Below are 18611 nucleotides of genomic sequence, written 5' to 3'. Positions count from 1 at the left end.
TTTACCTGTTTTCCTTTACAATAACATTATAAAGCAAATCACAGAAATATCATTTTAACCACGAATACCCCTTACTTTGCCTCCATTAACAAGACTTAAAACAAAAACCTAAAACACAGTGCCATTATGATGAAACCTAACAAAAATAATTTTTCATTCTGTCTGTTTATATTTTTCTTAGTGTTTCCAAGTTGTCTGTTTTATAGATTTGTTACATAAAAGCTAAGTTTCACACTTCATTTAGTTAGTCTGTTAAGTCTCTTAAGATGTAACTTCCTTTTTTATTTTATTACATTTGTGTGTGTATGTGTGTGTGTGTGCATGTGTGTGCATGCTTCCGTGTGCACATGTGAGCTAGTGCATGTCACAACACATGTGTAGAGGTTAGAGGACCACTTTAAGGAGCCTCTTCTCCATCTGAGTTCCAGAAATTGAACTTAGGTCTTGAGGCTTGGTGACAAGTGCCTTTACCAATGGAGGCCTTTCTCTGCTGCTTCTAGTTTAGTTATAAATGGGTTCTTCTTTTCCCTGTAGAGTTTTTCACATTCTACTTTGGCAGATAGTTTCTGTGTAGCAGTCAACACTGTGCAAAGCCACCTTGGAACCAGAGAGTTAGTTACCTTGATCTTGACTTGAATAATATTGATATTGTATTCATCATTTATATTTTGTCTTTTCAATTTTATTAGAAATATATTAACAGGCCTCTATTTCAGTATGGGCTTCAATTTTGCACCTTAGACAAGGGCCTTGCTTGCTCTGTTTGACCCTAGTTATGAGTTAATTTCTTCCTCTATCCCTCTGAATCGTCAGCTGGGGATTAGGTCCAGATTCTAGAGCTTTGGTTTTGTTTTGTTTTGGTTTGGTTTGGTTTTTCAAGACAGGGTTTCTCTGTGTAGCTTTGCGCCTTTCCTGGATCTCACTATGTAGACCAGGCTGGCCTCGAACTCACAAAGATCCGCCTGGCTCTGCCTCTCGAGTGCTGGGATTAAAGGCGTGTGCCACCACTGCCCGGCCAGATTCTAGAGCTTTGTGGTTATAGTATGGACCAGGGCCCACCACTCCTGACATCTGGGAATGACTAGAAATGCAGAGTTCGGCCTCATCCCAATCGTGCTGAGGTAGAGTCCGTGTTAACTAGACCTTCAAGTGACTTAACTCTGTAAGGCATGTTAAGGTATGAGGAGTGCTGGTCAGGAGGTGTGACTGGATTCAGTGTGATTTGTTTGGCAAGAATGTGTATTGGATTTCTTGCATTATTACTTGAGGAGGTATCCTGCTGTTGGTAATATTATGAGTGATCAGGGAATTTAGATGCAATCACCAAGCTATTGAGAAAGAAGGATCACTTCTCAGAGTCCCCTATGGTAGAATAGTTAAGGCTCTAGAGCTCGACAATGTGGGATTGAACTTCAACTTTATATTTATTGGTAATGTCTTAGTCACTATTCTGTTGCCATGAAGAGACAGCATGACCAAGGCAGCTTATAAAAGAAAGCATTTAATTTGGCACATGCTTATAGTTTCAGAGGGTTAGTCCATGACCATCATGGTGTTGAGCATGGTTGGCAAGCAGGCAGACTGGCAATGGCATGGGCTTTTGAAACCTCAAAGCCCACCCCCAGTGACACGTCTCCTCCAACAAGGCCACACCTAATCCTTCCAAGACAGTCCACCAGCTGGGAGACATTCAAATATATGAGCCTATGTGGCCATTCTCGTTCAAACCACCACAAGCAGTGAAGCCCTAGGTAACTTTACATCTCCAGGTTTGGATTCTCTGCCTGTAAACTGGAGATAGTAGAGAGTAATAGGACCCATCTCTATGGATTGTTGTACAGAGCTTTCATAGGCTAATACTTGGTACAAAGAACATTAACAGAAACAACACATCTTTGGTTTTTTTTTCTTCCTCATGTGGGAAATCTAAGAAAGGTGTCATTGAGTTGGGCCTTGAGGACTTAGTGGCACAGTGTTCCAGGAGTGGTCAGTTGCTCAAGCTTAGGCAGGAAATGGCAGTGTGGTGGATTTGTGGAGACTGGTAAAGAATGATTCGAAGGGAAGGGAAATGGATGGGATGGAGATGCATGATGTGAATGACACAAAGAATAAATAAAAAGTGGGGAAAAAAAAAGAATATGACTGAAGTTGCATGTTTTCATCAGACTCTAGAAAAGCCAGGTTGTGGGAGGCTTTGCATGTAAGGATACCCGTGTTTGAGTACAGTAAGATCTTAAGGGGAGAAGAATATTATGAACAAGGTAACATTCTAGGAGTTTAACTTAGCCTCCTGTGCAGGGCACATTTCAGAAGTTGACTTCAAAGCTACTAATGGCCTAAAACAGGGTCGCATGGGGAAAGGAAAACAAATGAGCAGATGTGGAGCTGTGGTACTGGGACTAAGACAGCATGGAAGGCATGTGGGCGTCTCTGGTTTCAGTGTTGCTCCCTGTCAGCTGCGTGGCCTTGTCAAGTTACTTAAGCCACTTAACCGAGCCTCAGTTCCTTGTCCCCACACGAGGCATAATTACATGTGTTTAGCAGGTGAGTTGCAAGGACTGAATGAGGAGGTGTGGGTCAAGTGCCCTATACTGCACTTAAATTTAGCTCTCTGCAGATGCTAGCTGTTGTTATTGCTAGGTGATTGACTGGGTGTTTGGCTGAGGCAGAGGAACATAGGATAAATCATTTTATGGCTTCAAGACTGGTATAATTGATGATGCAGAAAGAAAAAAGTTTACCAGGGAGAATTGGTTTGACAAAGAGATATAGCTTCTATTTTAGGCACTGAGTTGAGACCCTGACAGGATAGGCAAGGGGAATGTGTTAGCTTCCAGGGGTAAATTATGCATGAGCCACACTTGATAGGCATTTGGTGGAGATTATGGTTTCAGGAATGTCTTGGGCTTTGGTTCCCAGTCTCTCTGGATGTCTGGAAGCAGACATTTCACCCCGATACCCATTCAGAGATGCCTCTGACTCTGCAGCGGTTGTCCAGGATCTGGCCGCCTCCTCTGCAGCAGTTGCCTCACCAGTGGCTGATGGTGGGAGGTTTCCTCCCCTTCATAGCTTCTTTTTGCTTCAGACTTCGTGGAAACTTTGATAAAGCAGTGTGTTTTGCTTTTTAGTCATTTCAAAGTTCATTCTGCATCAACCCCCCACCCCCACCCCTGTGCACAGGCTGAGGCTGAAATTGGGGTTTTAATCGGTGCTATTTAAAGAAGCTCGTTTGTGGGCAATTAAATAACATGCTTGTCAGCCCAGATTTGATAGGGAATAAGGGAACTTTTTTTAAAACTTTTAAATACAATGAAGTTTAATTATATTCCCTTTCTTTCCAAGTCCTTTTGTTAGATTATGTGGAAAACAGATTTCTTCCTTAAAAAAAAAATATCAGTATCTGTACTTTCCTGTATCTAAGATGGAAGACAGGAGGTATATTTAACTTAAATTTTGTCTTTTTGGCTTCACATAATTGGGGCGATTTTTATGTTAGTGGTTTTACTTGTTCCAAGACCTGTACAAAAGTCATCTTAGCTGATGCTGAAAGCAGCTCTTCTCTAGGTAGTAACCAACATTTCAAATGTATCACGTTTTCAGACAGCAGAACACTGATATTAGTAGCTACTGACTTATGTATTTTCAGGTAGAAGTTGTCCAGATCTGCTGTGGAGCTTTGAGCCCAAATGAATACTATCTCATGGGGGGTGTTTATAGAGCGTTAGGTTTTCTCTCGGCTGTACGTTCTTGAATACCTTAATAAACTCTTGTAATACTCTGTCTTCTCTTTTTCTCTAGACTTGAGTACTTCATACATAACTGAGACTCTAGGTATCTACTTTCGATGACACTTGCCAGTGTATAATGATGGTCATTGGAATCTAGAGAGCTAGTGTTTTGGTTGCCTAGTAAAGTGAATGATACATTTGTATGGGGGAAAAATCTGGAATAAGGTGTTTAAATGGATAAAAATTAATTTATTAAAAAATAAGAAAATAGAAGTGAATGAACCATGAAAGAATGTCTTCTTAGAATTAGACAGGAGATATGGTGTTTCCTGCCAAGGCTGACAACCTAAGTTTGATTCACAGGACCCACTTGATGGGAAGAGAGAACTGACACCTGAGACTTGTCCTGTGACCTACACACACACACACACACACACACACACACACACACACACACACAAATACAAGTAAAGATGAATTAGGAGTAGAAATCTTAAAATAAAAAAAGCGAGAGGGTGAAGAATGCTCTCTGACGGCAGCTGAAGGATCCCCTAATGGTGGTCCAGTGTGGACCTCACAGAAATGTCGCTCCCAGGCAGAGATGGAGCTTTTCCCCAGTGTAGAGAACTCCATCTGCTTACTTGTGCTTCCGTGACTATCAGAATAGTGGGGTAGGAAGAAACGTTGGTATCTGGTGAAGACTTGAGTCTAGAATGAAAGAGTGAACGTGGAATAATGTCATACTCTGAGGAATCAAAAGGCTGCCAGGATAAAGACTTTCCCCTTCCCTTTCTCCTGGTCGATGGATGGGTGTGTGTGGGCATAGCTTGTAGAACCATCTTCTGGTTAATGAAGAGTCCCACAGAGCAGGCTCATAGGACAGCTTAGGCACCAGAGAGAACCCCTCAACAATGCCATCTTTTGTTAAATAATGTCCTATCCTGAGCTGGCAGGGAAGCAGGCTGTGAGGAGGAAACCTGAGAAACCAGGATACTTGAAATATCATAAGTAATAGCTTGTTCTGCACAAGTGTAGACAAGTGCTGTGGTCTGGTAATAAGATTGGGGAAGGTGTTTGGGGTTTCTTATTTCAGAGTATGAACGAAAAGGCACCAAATGAAAGTTGTTCAGAGCAGCCTTTAGATTTTGTTAGGGATGAGGCCTTCCTGTCTTGGGTAGAGGTCGAGTCTTTGCCTGATAAATACCATTGAATTATTAAAGGGTGGGGATAGGTTTGTGGGCTTTTTTTCTGAGCCCACTGGCAAGAAGAAGGACTATAATAGCGTTCCAGTACCAGTGCAGGGAGAAAGTGTGGAGTGGGTGACCGATGAGCAGTGGGCAGGGCTTTGTTAGTGCCTCTCTCTGAGAATGTCTGTAGAAAGCAGGTGAAGTGTTGGAGGGCCCACACATGCTGAGAAGCAGGGTGCTTCAGTTCCAGTGCTAAGCCTCCAGTCCCTTTCTAACAGTGTGCTTGTCCCCAGGCCAGAGGTTTCCTCTAACTAGGTTAATTAGTCATTTCCTAGGAGTCAAAGGAGTTGAGAAAACAGCTTAAGTACACATCCAGAATCTTTTAGGCCTAGAGACTGAGGTTGGGTCTCTCTATATGTTCTCTTTGTATGTCATTACCAAGATGAGAACCACTGCTATAGAAGTTTGTTACTAGTGGAGTGATGTCGAACCATTTGATTGATGGGGCTTGGGATGTATGGAGGGAAATTGTAATGCGATGTGGTAGATCATTTCTAAGAACTCTTTCAACCTTAAAATCCCAGATTTCTAGGATATGGCCATGGGTTTGGACACCTTTGACAAAAGTATTTATTTGCTCTGGCTGCAAATATTTATTTGTTTGCCTTTTGTGTTTTGTCAAAGAAACAAAGGTAGTAAAAGCAAGGATTGTAGACCTAAACATTGCTGTCAGTATTCAGGAGTCATGTTTTGACAGTGAGCAAATGCAGAACTCAGGGTTGAATCACAAGTCTTATTCAGTAAGTGGGTTCACATATTTCGGCCAAGGTTTGTAGGGAGTGTTCAGTTCATTGTCGAATACCCTCCTGCTGGATTATTCCTCATTCCTCTGGGGAGAGCTGTTGTGTTAAATTCATTTGTGTTCTATGAACTTTTTTTTTTTTTTTATATCTCCTCTCTCCCTTCTATTTTAGCAAATAATAATTTTTTTGTTTTGTTTTTTGAGACAGGGTTTCTCTATGGAGCCCTAGCTGTCCTGCAACTTGCTCTGTAGACCAGGCTGGCCTTGAATTCACAGAGCTCCACCTGCCTCTGCCTCCCAGTGCTGGGATTAAAGGCGTGCTCCACCACCGCCCAGCTGCAAATAATAATTCTTGGAGAACTGCTTTTGGCTTGCTTTATATTTTTATTTTAAAATGTCTCTTCTGTTACTGAATTAAGCCAGCAACTAAAAAGTTGCTTCACTTTTCACTAGCCCAGGAGGCTGTCATATACACATTTTCTGGTAGTTTGTTAACTTTCTTGTTCTTTACGCGTTTTCACTGAGCATCATGACTGTGATGGATTTGATGCCAGCCATTGTTCGTGTGGCTCCTTTTCTTTTTATGGCATTGGAATGCAGACAGTTGCCACTTAGTATATTACTGTCAGTAGAATATTTTTCTCCTTTATGTTTTCAGGACTTTAGGGAACTTCTTTCTCATTTTGTGCTTGAGAGAACTGAGAAGATGTAAATTTTCTTGGTGTCCATCATAGGGAGGTCCAGGAACAAGGAGAGATGTTGTCCATAGAAACAGAACTATTAGAGTGAAGGGTTCTATATCCTTTCACGAGTCTTTAACATTTGGATTGTCACCTTGGTGACAACCAACTGACTTTGGGAGGGGAAGATTGAACATTCTTCCCAGTAGTCTGCACTTCCCTCTGCTGGGTCAAAGGTCTGTCTTGGGCAGAAGTGTGTGGTCACTGTTTTCTCACATGTAGCAGAGGCCCTGCAGCAGTCTTTACCTATTTGGGAAGGGAGTCTGGGATGTGAGAAAGGGGCTGCAATGTGTAATTGGAAATGGCTTTCCCCTCGGAAGTCACTCTCTAAGATTCACTTTTAGCTTGGTTGTCGTTTTTTTCTCTATCCCTCCTTCTCCATCAACAACCAGTGAGCACAGCCCCTGGCAATGTGATAACTAATTATTTCAGGAAGCCTGAGTAAATCGCCATGGTTGCTGTAAACATCTAAACTTGAAAGCTGTTTTGTGCAAAGCAAAGACAGGGTTTGCATGTACCAAGGGAAAGGGTGGTAGAAATTGCTGAACAATTTGCCTCTAACTGTAGTGGGAAATATCCTTTTTGGGAAATAAGATGGATCAATGTAATTCTTCTCCCCATGTAAAGCTGTTATTGAAGTAACAACTTATCTTATTTTGCAGTCCTAAAGTAATAAATAAAACATTTATGGCTTGGAATAAATCGAGAGCATCCTATTACCTGTAGTAGCAGGCAAGTTCATATTTTTTTAAAGCCTCAGGCAGTAACATCAGCAGACTTTTTTTCTTCCTTATTTTCTAATCCAGAAGCTTCTAATTTCTTTCTGTCAGAGAGCTTCCATTTTGGTTCTGAGTAGCTCTTCAGGGACCCTTCCTGATATGACTACATTTGGGAGTATCTCTTGTAAATTGTATTTACTGTTAGTGCCCAGGAGGCACCTTGCTGTATAGAAAGAGCATGGGCTGCCAGTTACCATACAGTCTGTTTTCTGTGTTTGGTAGGTCAGTCTCTGGCTCCCTTTCAGACTCTTGAGCCATTGAGTATCTGGAATTTTCTGACACTGGGACAGTTCCCAGGCTTTGTGGTATACAGAAAGGAACTCCTTACTTTGTTTTTTAAGAGTACCAGTTGCATTCTGTTCTGCACGTGCATGCTCACACAGCCTGAGGTCCTTCTGACCTGGCTGCATTCCTACGAGTGGATTTTTCATCCTTGCCCTTGGCTACACTGGAGAGCTGTCTCGGTTAATCTGCTGGTTCAGGATTGCCAGGTATTCATACAGGAATAACCTTCAGTTTCCCTTCAAGGATGAAGTGTGCCTTCTGAGTACAGTGAGTCAATTTTCCTGTTCAAACATTTGCCACTTATTTATTAACAAGTATTCATTGAGTTCCCACTGTCTACAAGAGTCTGTGCTGTGGGTTGTACAGGAGAAAATAGTGGCAAATTATCCATTATTTAAAGAAGTTTATAATCCAGAAAGGAAGACAAGATGAGCTGTTTTATGTGTGGTGGGGTAAAGGCAAGGGTGGTTTTATCTTTGGTCGTTTTGTTTTTCTCCAAGTTTGTATTAGTTGCTTTTCATCACTATGACCAAAATAATTGACAGAAACAACTTATAACAGTAGATAGAAATCTTATTGACTCACTGTTCCATGTGGGTTACAGTTCATCATTCTAGGGAAGGCATGGCAGTGGGAGCATGTGGTAATGCATCAGAAGGCAAGGGAGGGTAGCTGGAACCAAGGACAGGATCACCTTCAAGGGCTGACCTCATCCATAGTGACCGTTGGTCAGCTAGGCACCACCTCCTATGGTACCATAGCTTTCAAAACAGCACCCCATGCTGGGGACTGAATGTCTGAAATACAGACCTGTTAGAAGTATAAAGCAGCATCAGAGAATGATGGGAAATAAGGAAAACTTAACTCTTCAATTATCCACCAGAGCGTTTACCTGGTCTTTCTTTCTTTCTTTTTTTTCTTCCTTTCTTTCTTCCCTCTTTCCTTCCTTCCTTCCTTCCTTCCTTCCTTCCTTCCTTCCTTCCTTCCTTCCTTCCTTTCTCTCACTCTTTCTTTCTTTCTATTTATTTATTTTTACATTTTTTATTTTATTCAAAATAGATTGTTTTCTCATGCAATATATTCTGATTGTGGTATCCCCCTCTACTCCTCCGAGTTCCTCCCTACCTCCCCTCTCCTCTGCTCTACTCCGTTTCTGTCTCATTAGAAAAGAACATGTTTCTAAGAGATAACAACATACACAACAAAATAAAACACAATAAAATGAAGCAAAAACTACCATATTAAAATTGAACATAGTGGCCTGGAGAGATGGCTCAGAGGTTAAGAGCACTGTCTGCTCTTCTAGAGGTCCTGAGTTAAATTCCCAGCAACCACGTGGTGGCTCACAACCATCTGTAATAAGGTCTGGTGCCCTCTTCTGGTCATACATGCTGTATACATAATAAATAAATAAATCTTTTAAAAAAATTGAACATAGCATCCGAACAAGAAAAGAGTCCCAAGAGTAGGCAAAAGAGTCAGAGACCCATTTGTTCTCACAGTTAGGAGTTCCATAAAAATACTAAGATGAAAACTATAATATGTACACAGAGGCCCTGGTGCAGACCCTGTGCTTGTTGCTTCAGTCTCTGAGCCCATATGTGCCTTGCTCAGTTGATTCAGAGGGTCTTGTTCTCCTGGTGTTCACCCCTCTATCTATTCTTCCGGCCTTGTTTACAGAATTCCCTGAGCTCAGAGGGGAGGGATTTGATGGAGACTTCCCATTTAGACTCTCTCTCTCTCTGAATTATTTCTGGCTGTGGGTCCCTGCATCTGTTCCCATCTGCTGTTGGAGGAAACCTCTGAAGATGACAGGATAAGGCACTGACTGATCTATGAGTATAGCAGAATATTATTAGGAATCATTTTATTGATTTTTTTTTTTTTTTTTTTGAACAGTCGTGTTTGGTTTTACTCTAGGTCTCTGGGCTATCTAGTCTCTGGTTCTTGTTACCCAAGTAGTGTTGGGTGTAGAGTTCTTGTGAGGTAGGTCTTAGGTCAAATCAGACAGTGGTTGGCGACCTCCCCAATTTCTGTGCCACCACTGCCCCAGCGTATTATGCAGGCAGGACGACTGTAGGTCAAAGGTTTTGTGTGTTTCTCTTTCTGTGGCCTGCAGAGAGTACCTTCCTGCGCCAAGGAGACTAAAATGTAGGGATGAGGGCTCTGTGTAGGTATCAGTTGTGTGATGACAGTGGTAATGGGGTGTTACTGTCATTTGGAGGACAGCCTTTTGTCTTACATCAGCCCGGGTTTTGGGGGGAATTTGGACTCTCTTGGCCAACGACTGAATTGAATGCACCTTGGTCCCACTACTGGAAGCTTTGTCTGGCTACAAGAGATGGCCAGATTCCATATACCCCACTACTAGGAGCCCTCATTAGTACCACCTTCATGGATAAGTTCCAGGAAGTTTCCACTGCATTAGGTTTCCACATCACCCCCCAAATGCTCCTCAATTTAAACAGTCTCTTCCCACACTCTCTCCCTCCACTCCATCTCCCCAACTCCTATCCAGTCCTGCCTCCAGTCCACCCACAAAAATCCATTCTAATTCCCCCTCCTAGGGAGATGCCTTCATTCCACCCTAGACCTCTCCTCTTCACTCAGCCTCTCTGGGTTTACAGATTGTAGCTTGGTTATCATTTACTTAACTGCTAATATAAGTGAGTACATATCATATTTATCTTTCTGGGTCTGGATTACCTCACTCAGGATGATTTTTTTTCTAGTTCCATCTATTTGCCTGCAAATTTCATGTTATTTTTTAAAAAAAGCTGAGTAATACTCCATTATGTAAATGTTCTACAATTTCTTTATCTGTTCTTCTGCTGAGGGATATCTAGGTTGTTTCCAGTTTCTGGCAATTATGAATAAAGCTGCAATGAACATAGCTGAGCAAGTGTCCTTGTCATAGGATTGAACATCCTTTGGTTATATGCCCAAGAGGTCTTGTGGTAGATTGGTTCCTAATTTTCTGAGGGACCGCCATATTGACCTCCAAAGTGGCTGCATGGGTTTGCACTTCCACCAGCAATGCATGAGTGTTTGCCTTGCTCCACATCCTTGACAGCATGAGCTTGTTGATCTTAGCAACTCTGTCATGTGTAAGATGGAATCTCTAAGTAGTTTTGATTTGCATATTTCCCTGGTGGCTAAGGAGGTTGAAAATTTCTTTAAGCATTTCTCAGCCCTTTGGGATTCCTCTAGTGAGAATTCTGTTTAGATGTATACCCCATTTTTAAATTGCATTATTTGGTTTTTTGATATCTAATTTGTTGAGTTCTTCATATATTTTGGATATTAGCCCTCTGTCAGATATGGAATTAGTGAAAATCTTTTCCCATTCTGTTGACTACCTCTTTGTTCAATTGACAGTGTTCTTTGCCTTGCAGAAACTTTTCAGTTTTATGAGGTCACATTTATTAATGGTTGATCTTAGTGGCTACGCTGTGTTTTGCTCAGAAACTTGTCTCCTGTGCCGATGTGTTCAAGGCTATTCCCCTCTTTTCTCCTCTAGCAGGTTCAGTGTGTCTGGTTTTATGTTGAGGTCTTTGATCCACTTGGACTTGAGTTTCGTGCAAGGGTGAGAGATATGGATCTATTTGCATTCTTTTACCTGTGGTTTAGCAGAGGGTGCCTGCTGGAGTTGGGGGATGGGATACAGCCACAAGTGGAGGGAGGGAAGTTAGGGGATTGTTTGTGGAATCCACAGTCCTCTCTACAGCTGTAGCTCTCATTTTACATCCAGAGGTGCTATAGTAGCTGGCTCATCATAATCACTTAATGAATTTTAAGTTATTTTCACTTAAATTCTGGCAAAACCATATTTCTGAAACATTTGGAATTTCTTGAAGTAGTTTTTAGAGTTTGCTAGGGGTTGGGCATTTAGCTCAGTGGTAGAGTGTTTGCCTAGCAACCACAAGGCCCTGGGTTCGCTCCTCAGCTCTAGAGTTTGCTGTAGATCATCAGATATAGTTGACCATACACACTTGTAGGCTTGGTATCTGTGGACCGAACCAATTGCAGATAAAGGATATTCAGAAAAAAATATCTATAATGAACATGTATAGATTTTTTTTGTCTGTAACTGTTTATATAGGTAGTATTTATCTTGTAGTAAATCTTCTGAGTAGTGATTTGGATTTCGTGGTGGAGGGTTGTCCTCCTAGGATGTCCTAGGATGCTGAAGGACTGTCCATCTTGGTACAGGGACTCTTTCTGTGAGAATATATTTGTCTTTTATAAACATCCTGATTCAAAGAGTAAGATCAAGATCATTTGTATAATTTAGATGTTGGAGTTGACTGTGATTACACTGGGATGTAATGCTTTGTAAGATCTAAGGTAGTGCATATTCTGGCTTCCCTGCAGGTGGCATCGACAGCATATTCTATTTTTTGCACATTAGATTAAAATTCTTTTGATTTTGAAGAGCATTCTGAAAAAAATCACTCAGTGTTAATAAATTCAAAAGACACATGATCTTTAAAATTCCTCTCACTGGTTAACTGTTGAATGTTATATGTAGCAACAAATGATCAGAGGAGCTACCATATGTTCTCATACACATCTAGCTAGTTCTCTTTAGCTAGTGCCTGGGAGTCATGGCTGAAACAAAGGGTGAGGTCTCTGCTCACCATCCCAGAGGAGCAAGTGCCCTCTGGTGGTCAGTCCGGCACTGTGGGAGGACTCTGGAAGGAAGCAATAGAGGAAACAAGCAAAGGAGACCAGTTTATAGAGGCAAGAGAGCTTAGGCATAGTCACAGGGCATCATCGGATTCCCACTGGCAGTGAAAGGAGATCAGCCTACTAGAAAAACATTAAAAGCAAGAGTTGGAGAGGATCCAGGCATGGAAGACTAGAAGCAGTATTCCCAGGGTTGCATGGAAGCTAGGTGATAATTGGTGCAGTCCAGGGGAGCTTTAGTGACCATGGTATCATTGCTACACAGAACCTGGTAATACTCTATGGCCAGAGGTGCCTAAGAATTGAGTGTTTAGCCATAAGATAATAGGTGTGAAATATCAAGTAAACTGCAAAGGCTTATCGGTGTATTATTTCTAAAAATGAAATTTGTACCTCGGATTTACCTCATTGTGTTGTGTTTGAATTGCTAATGTTGGAATGATTCTCTAGTGGGATCTGATGAAGGGATGCAGGGAGAAAAACAGCACATAGTCAGAAGTGTTGGGTGGGGGAGGGGAGATGGTAGCTGCGCAGTTACAGCAGGTGGGACCTGAACCTGGCTGCTGGCTCACTTGTGAACCAGACTTCATAACAGGCCAGTACCCCTCAACTCTTTATTAATGTGTGCTTTTGAGGTACTGGAGGCATTACAGTTTTCATGAAACTGTATATTGTTCCTAGCTTTCAGGTCATTCACCATTTGGGGTATTGTGTAGCTTGGCTGTGGAACACAGGTTAGCAGGCAGTAACTGTGGAAAAATCTATAGATTTTTTTTATTTCTTCTCATTTGTCCTTAATTATCAGTATCAGTCAAGGAATATATGTAAAGTGACCTTTTTTCCCCCCTTTAAAATTCTTTTCTTAGTAGTACCAAGCATGTAAGTGCAGGGTATTGAAGACTGGCCTCTGCAGGCAATCCGAGCCATTTAATGTGCTCTCATGACACAGCTTGGAGAACTTTATGTTAAATATATGATTGTATTTTGATAGAATGTTTTCACTTTTGGAAGCCAAACTTTTGCCTCTTATTTCCATTTATGATATAATAGAGTATCTGATAATGATATAAAAATAGGGGAGTCAGATAAAATAGAAGTAGAAGCAGCTAAATATCAAATTTAGCTTTGGCAAATGACCTGAGTAATGTCCTTTGGATAAGAAAAACCTAAGACACACATATTAGTTTCCTATTATCATCTAATAACTTACAGTTTAACACACCGTCGATATTTATCTCACTCTTTTGTGGGCTAAAGTCCAAGGGTTGAAAAGGTCTCCATTCCCTTGGAGGCCGCAAGGGGAGAAGCTACTTCCTGGCTTTTCCAGCTTCTCAAGGCTGTCAACAGTCCTGGGCTCACAGCCCCTTCCATCTGTAAAGCCAGCGAGTAACCACCCTCCTGGAGTCATATGTGTTCTGACACAGCCAGCAAGGCTGCTCTGCCTACAAGACTAGTGGGTAATGCAGGATGTCCTCCGTATCCTGAAGCCCCGAATTAATCTGCACTTTGCTGTTGTCCTGTGAAGTCACAGATCTTCAGGTTCTGGAGATGGGGCTGTAGGTGTTGCAGGGGCCTAGGGCAGTGTTGTATCCACCAGAATGTGGAAATGGCTAGCCCTTCACTCAGAGTATATATTACCCTGATGTGCTTCTGATTTGATATATATATATATATATATATAAAAAACCTACCAGTTCTGTTTGAGTCTTAATCTCCAGGAATGCTAATGCTGGGTCTCTTTTGTTTGCTTTGATAGTGATAACCTGCTAAGAAGAGCAGCCTGTCAAGAAGCTCAGGTAAAGCCATTTCCTGTGATAAAATTAAATGCCCCTTATCTCCGTGGTGCAGGAGTCGCAGCTACTCCCGGGACTTCCATCGTGGGGTCTTGCATCGGTGCAGTTTGCCTCTGTTCCCCACCTCCAGATGGATCAGGCTGTCAGCCAATTCTGAGTAGAATGGGTGGAAGTTAGCCATCTGGTGAGGAACAGTTCTGACGCCCACCCTTTCAGACTTGTTTACTTCTGGATCTCTCCCAAGAACACATACCCGGACTGGCTGAAGAGCTGGGAATTGGCACATGTTCGCAGTTATCCTTGAAGATCTGGATAAACCCTGAATCATTCCTGATTGAATCGCCCCCAGGGATAATGGTTCAGAGCAGATGTTACCTCTGAAAGTCAACTCTTGTTAAAATTGTTGACTCCTGTTTTAAAGCCCATCTCCCTAACATGGCTGATTCATAGCATGGCACTGCCATCCAGTTCCCTGGGATTCTGCTTAAGCATCCATTTCTCTGGCTGTGCTGGTGATAGTTGGATTGTAAATCCTTTCAGATTTAAGACTCTGGCTTTGCTCTCTTTCCCATTTGTAATTTATACCCTGCAGATGGAGTTGTATGACTCAGGGCCTTTTTGTTATATTCCATTTAAGCTTATGATGTCAGCAGTGCCTGAAGAGATGTAGGAAAGTTAAAATGACAAAGAGACCACATTTAGTAGAAGTGGGTGGCAAACCTCGTGTTTGTTTCTGAAGTGTTTTGACTTCAGTAGACACTATTAGTAAATCCTTCTTTGGTTCTAAATATGCTCTAAGAATTTGATTTTATTGCTGCACAGATATACTATCTAGTATAGCTTCAAGTTATTTAAAAATTAATTTAAATAAACTTTAAATTTTCTTTTAAAGATCAGTATGGTAGTTTAAACCTATAATTCCAGCTTCTGAGGCAGGAGGATTGCATGAGCTTGCTTCCTGTGTTACATAATGAGTAACATAATGTGAGCCTGAGCTGTACTGTAAGATTCTTTCCCAAAAAATAAGCCTTTGGATTATTTTTAATTGACACAATATTTTATACTTCTTTATGAGTCTCAGTATGATATTCTGGTAGATGTATGCAATAGTTAGTGATCAAATCAAGGTAACTACTGAATAAACCTTAATATTGAGTTCCAGCTGATACACCCTCCTCTTACTAAGGTGAATCCTCTGCCTCTGTTCTGAATCCAATCCCCTCTTACTTTCCCAGGAGTAAGGTCTTGTTAGACCTTATTCTTCCCCCACATACTGACCTCCTTACTGTTCTGATCCTCAACTCCCCTGTACATGTTTAGCTCATTCCATGTGACTGAAGGTAGGTTGGGCCTCACAGCTTTCTCTATTTTTCCTATGTTCTTTTTACAGTCTAAATGAGTGAATGATTAAAATAAAAATCATGTAAATGCAACTCTAGTTTCACAAACATCTTAATCCATTATGGAACCTAGACTTGAGTTTTAAGTATGGTTAGCAATTCTAGGGACTAAGAAATGCAGACAAGGAGGGATAATTCAGTATAATACATCTGCAGTCTGGTTGGCCAGAGAACTGGTGCCTTAGGGTTTTTATTGCTGTGAAGAGGCACCATGACCACAGCAACTCTTATAAAGGAAAGCATTTAATTGGGGGCTGGCTTACAGTTCAAAGGCTTAGTTCATTGTGTCATGGCTGGAAGCATGGCAACACTCAGGCAGACATGATGCTGGAGAGGTAGCAGAGGGTTCTATATCTGGATGGACAGACAGCAGGAATAGAGTGCCACTCTGGGCCTGGCTTGAGCATCTAAAACCTCAAAGCCTATCCTCTACTGATATACTTCCTATCAGTCCATGGGGGCCATTTTCATTCAGACCACCACATTCCACGCTCTAGCTCCCATATGCTTATAGTTGTATCATAATACAAAATGCATTTTGTCCAACTTCAAAAGTCTCATAGTCCATCACAGTCAGAACTATGTTTAAAAGTCCACAGTTCAAAGTCTCTGATACTCATGGCAATCTCTTACCTATAACCCCCTCTAAAATCAAAATGAGAAAAAAGCAGATCACATATTTCCAACATACAATGCACAGGATACACATTACTGTTCCAAAATGGAGGAAAGGGAGCATAGTGAGGAAATACTGGACCAAAGCAAGACTGAAAAACAGCTGAGCAAACTCCAGACTCTGCATTTCCATGTCTGATGTCAAAGTAATCTTCAGATCTCCAACTCCTTTCAGCTTTGTTGACTGCAACACACTTCTTGTTTTTGGGCTGTTTCTGCTTACTGTTAGCAGTTCTTCTCGGCAGGTACCCCATGGATCTGGCATCTCCAACATCTTGAGGTCTCCAAACAATCCAGGCTTCACCTTTACAGCTTCATACAATGGCCTCTCTAGGCCTCCATGAAGGGACGCCCTAATATATATCTAGCTTCAGCACCTTTCCTTAGTTGAGGAGGGAGATCTATAACCCATTTCTTCTATCCTTAACTCTAAAGCCAGAACCATTTGGCCTAAGCTGCCAAATTCTGCTGCTTGCTGGTGCTGGAAAATGGCCCCCTTGTTCAAATACATTTTCACCAGCTTATTGGTTTTTGATAGTTTCCTTCACTGCCTAAACTTGGCTGTCCTGGGTTTTACTCTGTAGACCAGGCTGGCCTTGAACTCTGAAATCCACCTGCCTCTGCTTTCCCAGTGTTGGGATTGAAGGTGTGTGCCACCACTGGGCCCTCAACTTTTCTTTAATTCCTTTTCACAAGTTGGAAGCTTAGCTGGGTGGGGTCTTGCTCTGAGGTTACCACTCCCTTTATCCCACTTAGCATCAGGATTTTCTTTAATCTGTTTACACTTCCTGGTACTCCTTTTCTCCTTCAACTGTACATTTTGTATTTTTCCTTTCTTAACTTGCTCCTTTTCATTATAGATAAACATAAGACTGGCCACTAATAGCCACACAACACAGTTAATGCTAAGTTGTTTGGAAATGTCCTCTGCCAAAGCAGTTAATCCATAGTTCTTTAATTTAGCCTCAGGCAGAGTTTTTGGACAAGGGCAGAAAACAACCACATTCTTTACCAAAGTATCACAAGAAAGAGCTCAAGGCCACATACTAATATTCTTCTCCTTGGAAACATCTTGAGCCAGGCCCCCACAATTTAAGTCATCCTTAGCACTACTGTCTTCCTACTAGTATGGCCCATTAAGCCTCATTTAAAATGTCGAATCACTTTTCTGGTCCAAAGTCCCAAGGTGTTTCATATTCCTCCAGGCAAAAGCATGGTCAGACCTATCACAGCAATACCCTACTCCTGGTACCAACTTCTGTCTTAGGGTTTCTATTGCTGTGAAAAGACACCATGACCAAGGCAGCTCTTATGAAGGAAAATATTTAACTGGTGCTGGATTACAGTTCAGATGTTTAGTCCATTGTCATGGTGGGAAACATGGCAGCGTGCAGGCAGCCGTGATGCTGGAGAGATAGCTGAGAGTGCTGCATCCAAATTGGCAGAGAGCAGAAAGAGAGTGCCACACCTGGCCTGGCTTGAGCACCTGGAAGCTCAAAGCCCACCCCCCAGTGACGTACTACCTCCAGCAAGCCATACCACCACTAATGCCATGCCCTGTGAGTCTGTGGGGGCCATTTTCATTCAGACCACCACAGCTGGATTAGTTGCTTCTTTCCTAGTGGAATTCTAGAATGGAGTGGAGCCGAACAAATTACGATATTTGGAGATTTAGCAGCAAAATGTCAAGATCTGGATAAGAGTAAAAAGAACAGAACTGATAATGGGCCAGATAGTTTTTTTTTATAAAGAAAATATCTTTTTGAAGTATTTGGAAAGTAAGTGTGTGTGTGTGTGTGTGTGTGTGTGTGTGTGTGTGTGTGTGTGTATGTGTGTATGCATGTATGTGTGTATGTCCATGTGTATGCCTGTGTACTTGTGTCTGTGTGGGCAAGAGGTTAGAATTGGTTGTCATCATCAATAGCTTTCCCACGTATTTTTGAGATAGTTCCTTTTACTCAATTTGGAGCTTGCCATTTCAGCTAGACCTGCTGCCCCAGGATCTGCCTATTTCACCTCTCAGCACTGGGGTTATAGGCATACATTGACACTCCTGTTTTATATTAAGCGACTCAATGTTATTCATTAAGTGGCGCCATTTACCATGTGTGAGAAGCCACGAGGCACAACAAAACCCACTTTAAGAGTTTATTAAGGGCAGGGAACAGAAGGGGTATGCAGAGGCCTATGGGATGACCGTGCAGGAAAAGAGAGAAGGAATAGGTTCCCCCCACACATGTGCATATGGGCTTTGTAGCTATGCCACTCATGCATATAGATTACATGATCACACTGCGAGCTAATTACGTGATCATGAAGTGCATCTATTACATAGGACATAAGGCCCTGGGATGACTAAGCATCTTGCCTGGCTACTGGACAACGCATGTGCGGTCATGTAGCTGGGGGAGTGGCTCGGAATTCTAACAACTCTCAACTTTGTACCTGGGAGCTGGTGATCTGAACTTATTCTTTACACTTGCACAACAAGACTTTACTCTTTATTTATCCAGTGAGTCGTCTCTCCAGCACC

The 18611-nt window shown here is 41.9% G+C and overlaps 1 protein-coding gene across 3 annotated transcripts in view; it reads left to right on the top strand.

Annotated features, from left to right (window-relative positions):
* Positions 1-18611, top strand: part of Agk (acylglycerol kinase) — an 81355-nt gene that overhangs the window by 15650 nt on the left and 47094 nt on the right. For all 3 annotated transcript variants that reach the window (XM_036182051.1, XM_036182052.1, XM_036182053.1), the window contains exon 3: positions 13967-14006. In XM_036182051.1, coding sequence (XP_036037944.1) covers positions 13967-14006 — 40 coding nt within the window. The remainder of the gene's footprint in view (positions 1-13966; positions 14007-18611) is intronic.

Source organism: Onychomys torridus, chromosome 3 (genome assembly GCF_903995425.1).
Source record: "Onychomys torridus chromosome 3, mOncTor1.1, whole genome shotgun sequence".
Taxonomy (NCBI): Eukaryota; Metazoa; Chordata; class Mammalia; order Rodentia; family Cricetidae; genus Onychomys; species Onychomys torridus.
This window is presented reverse-complemented; position numbering and strand designations above follow the sequence as displayed.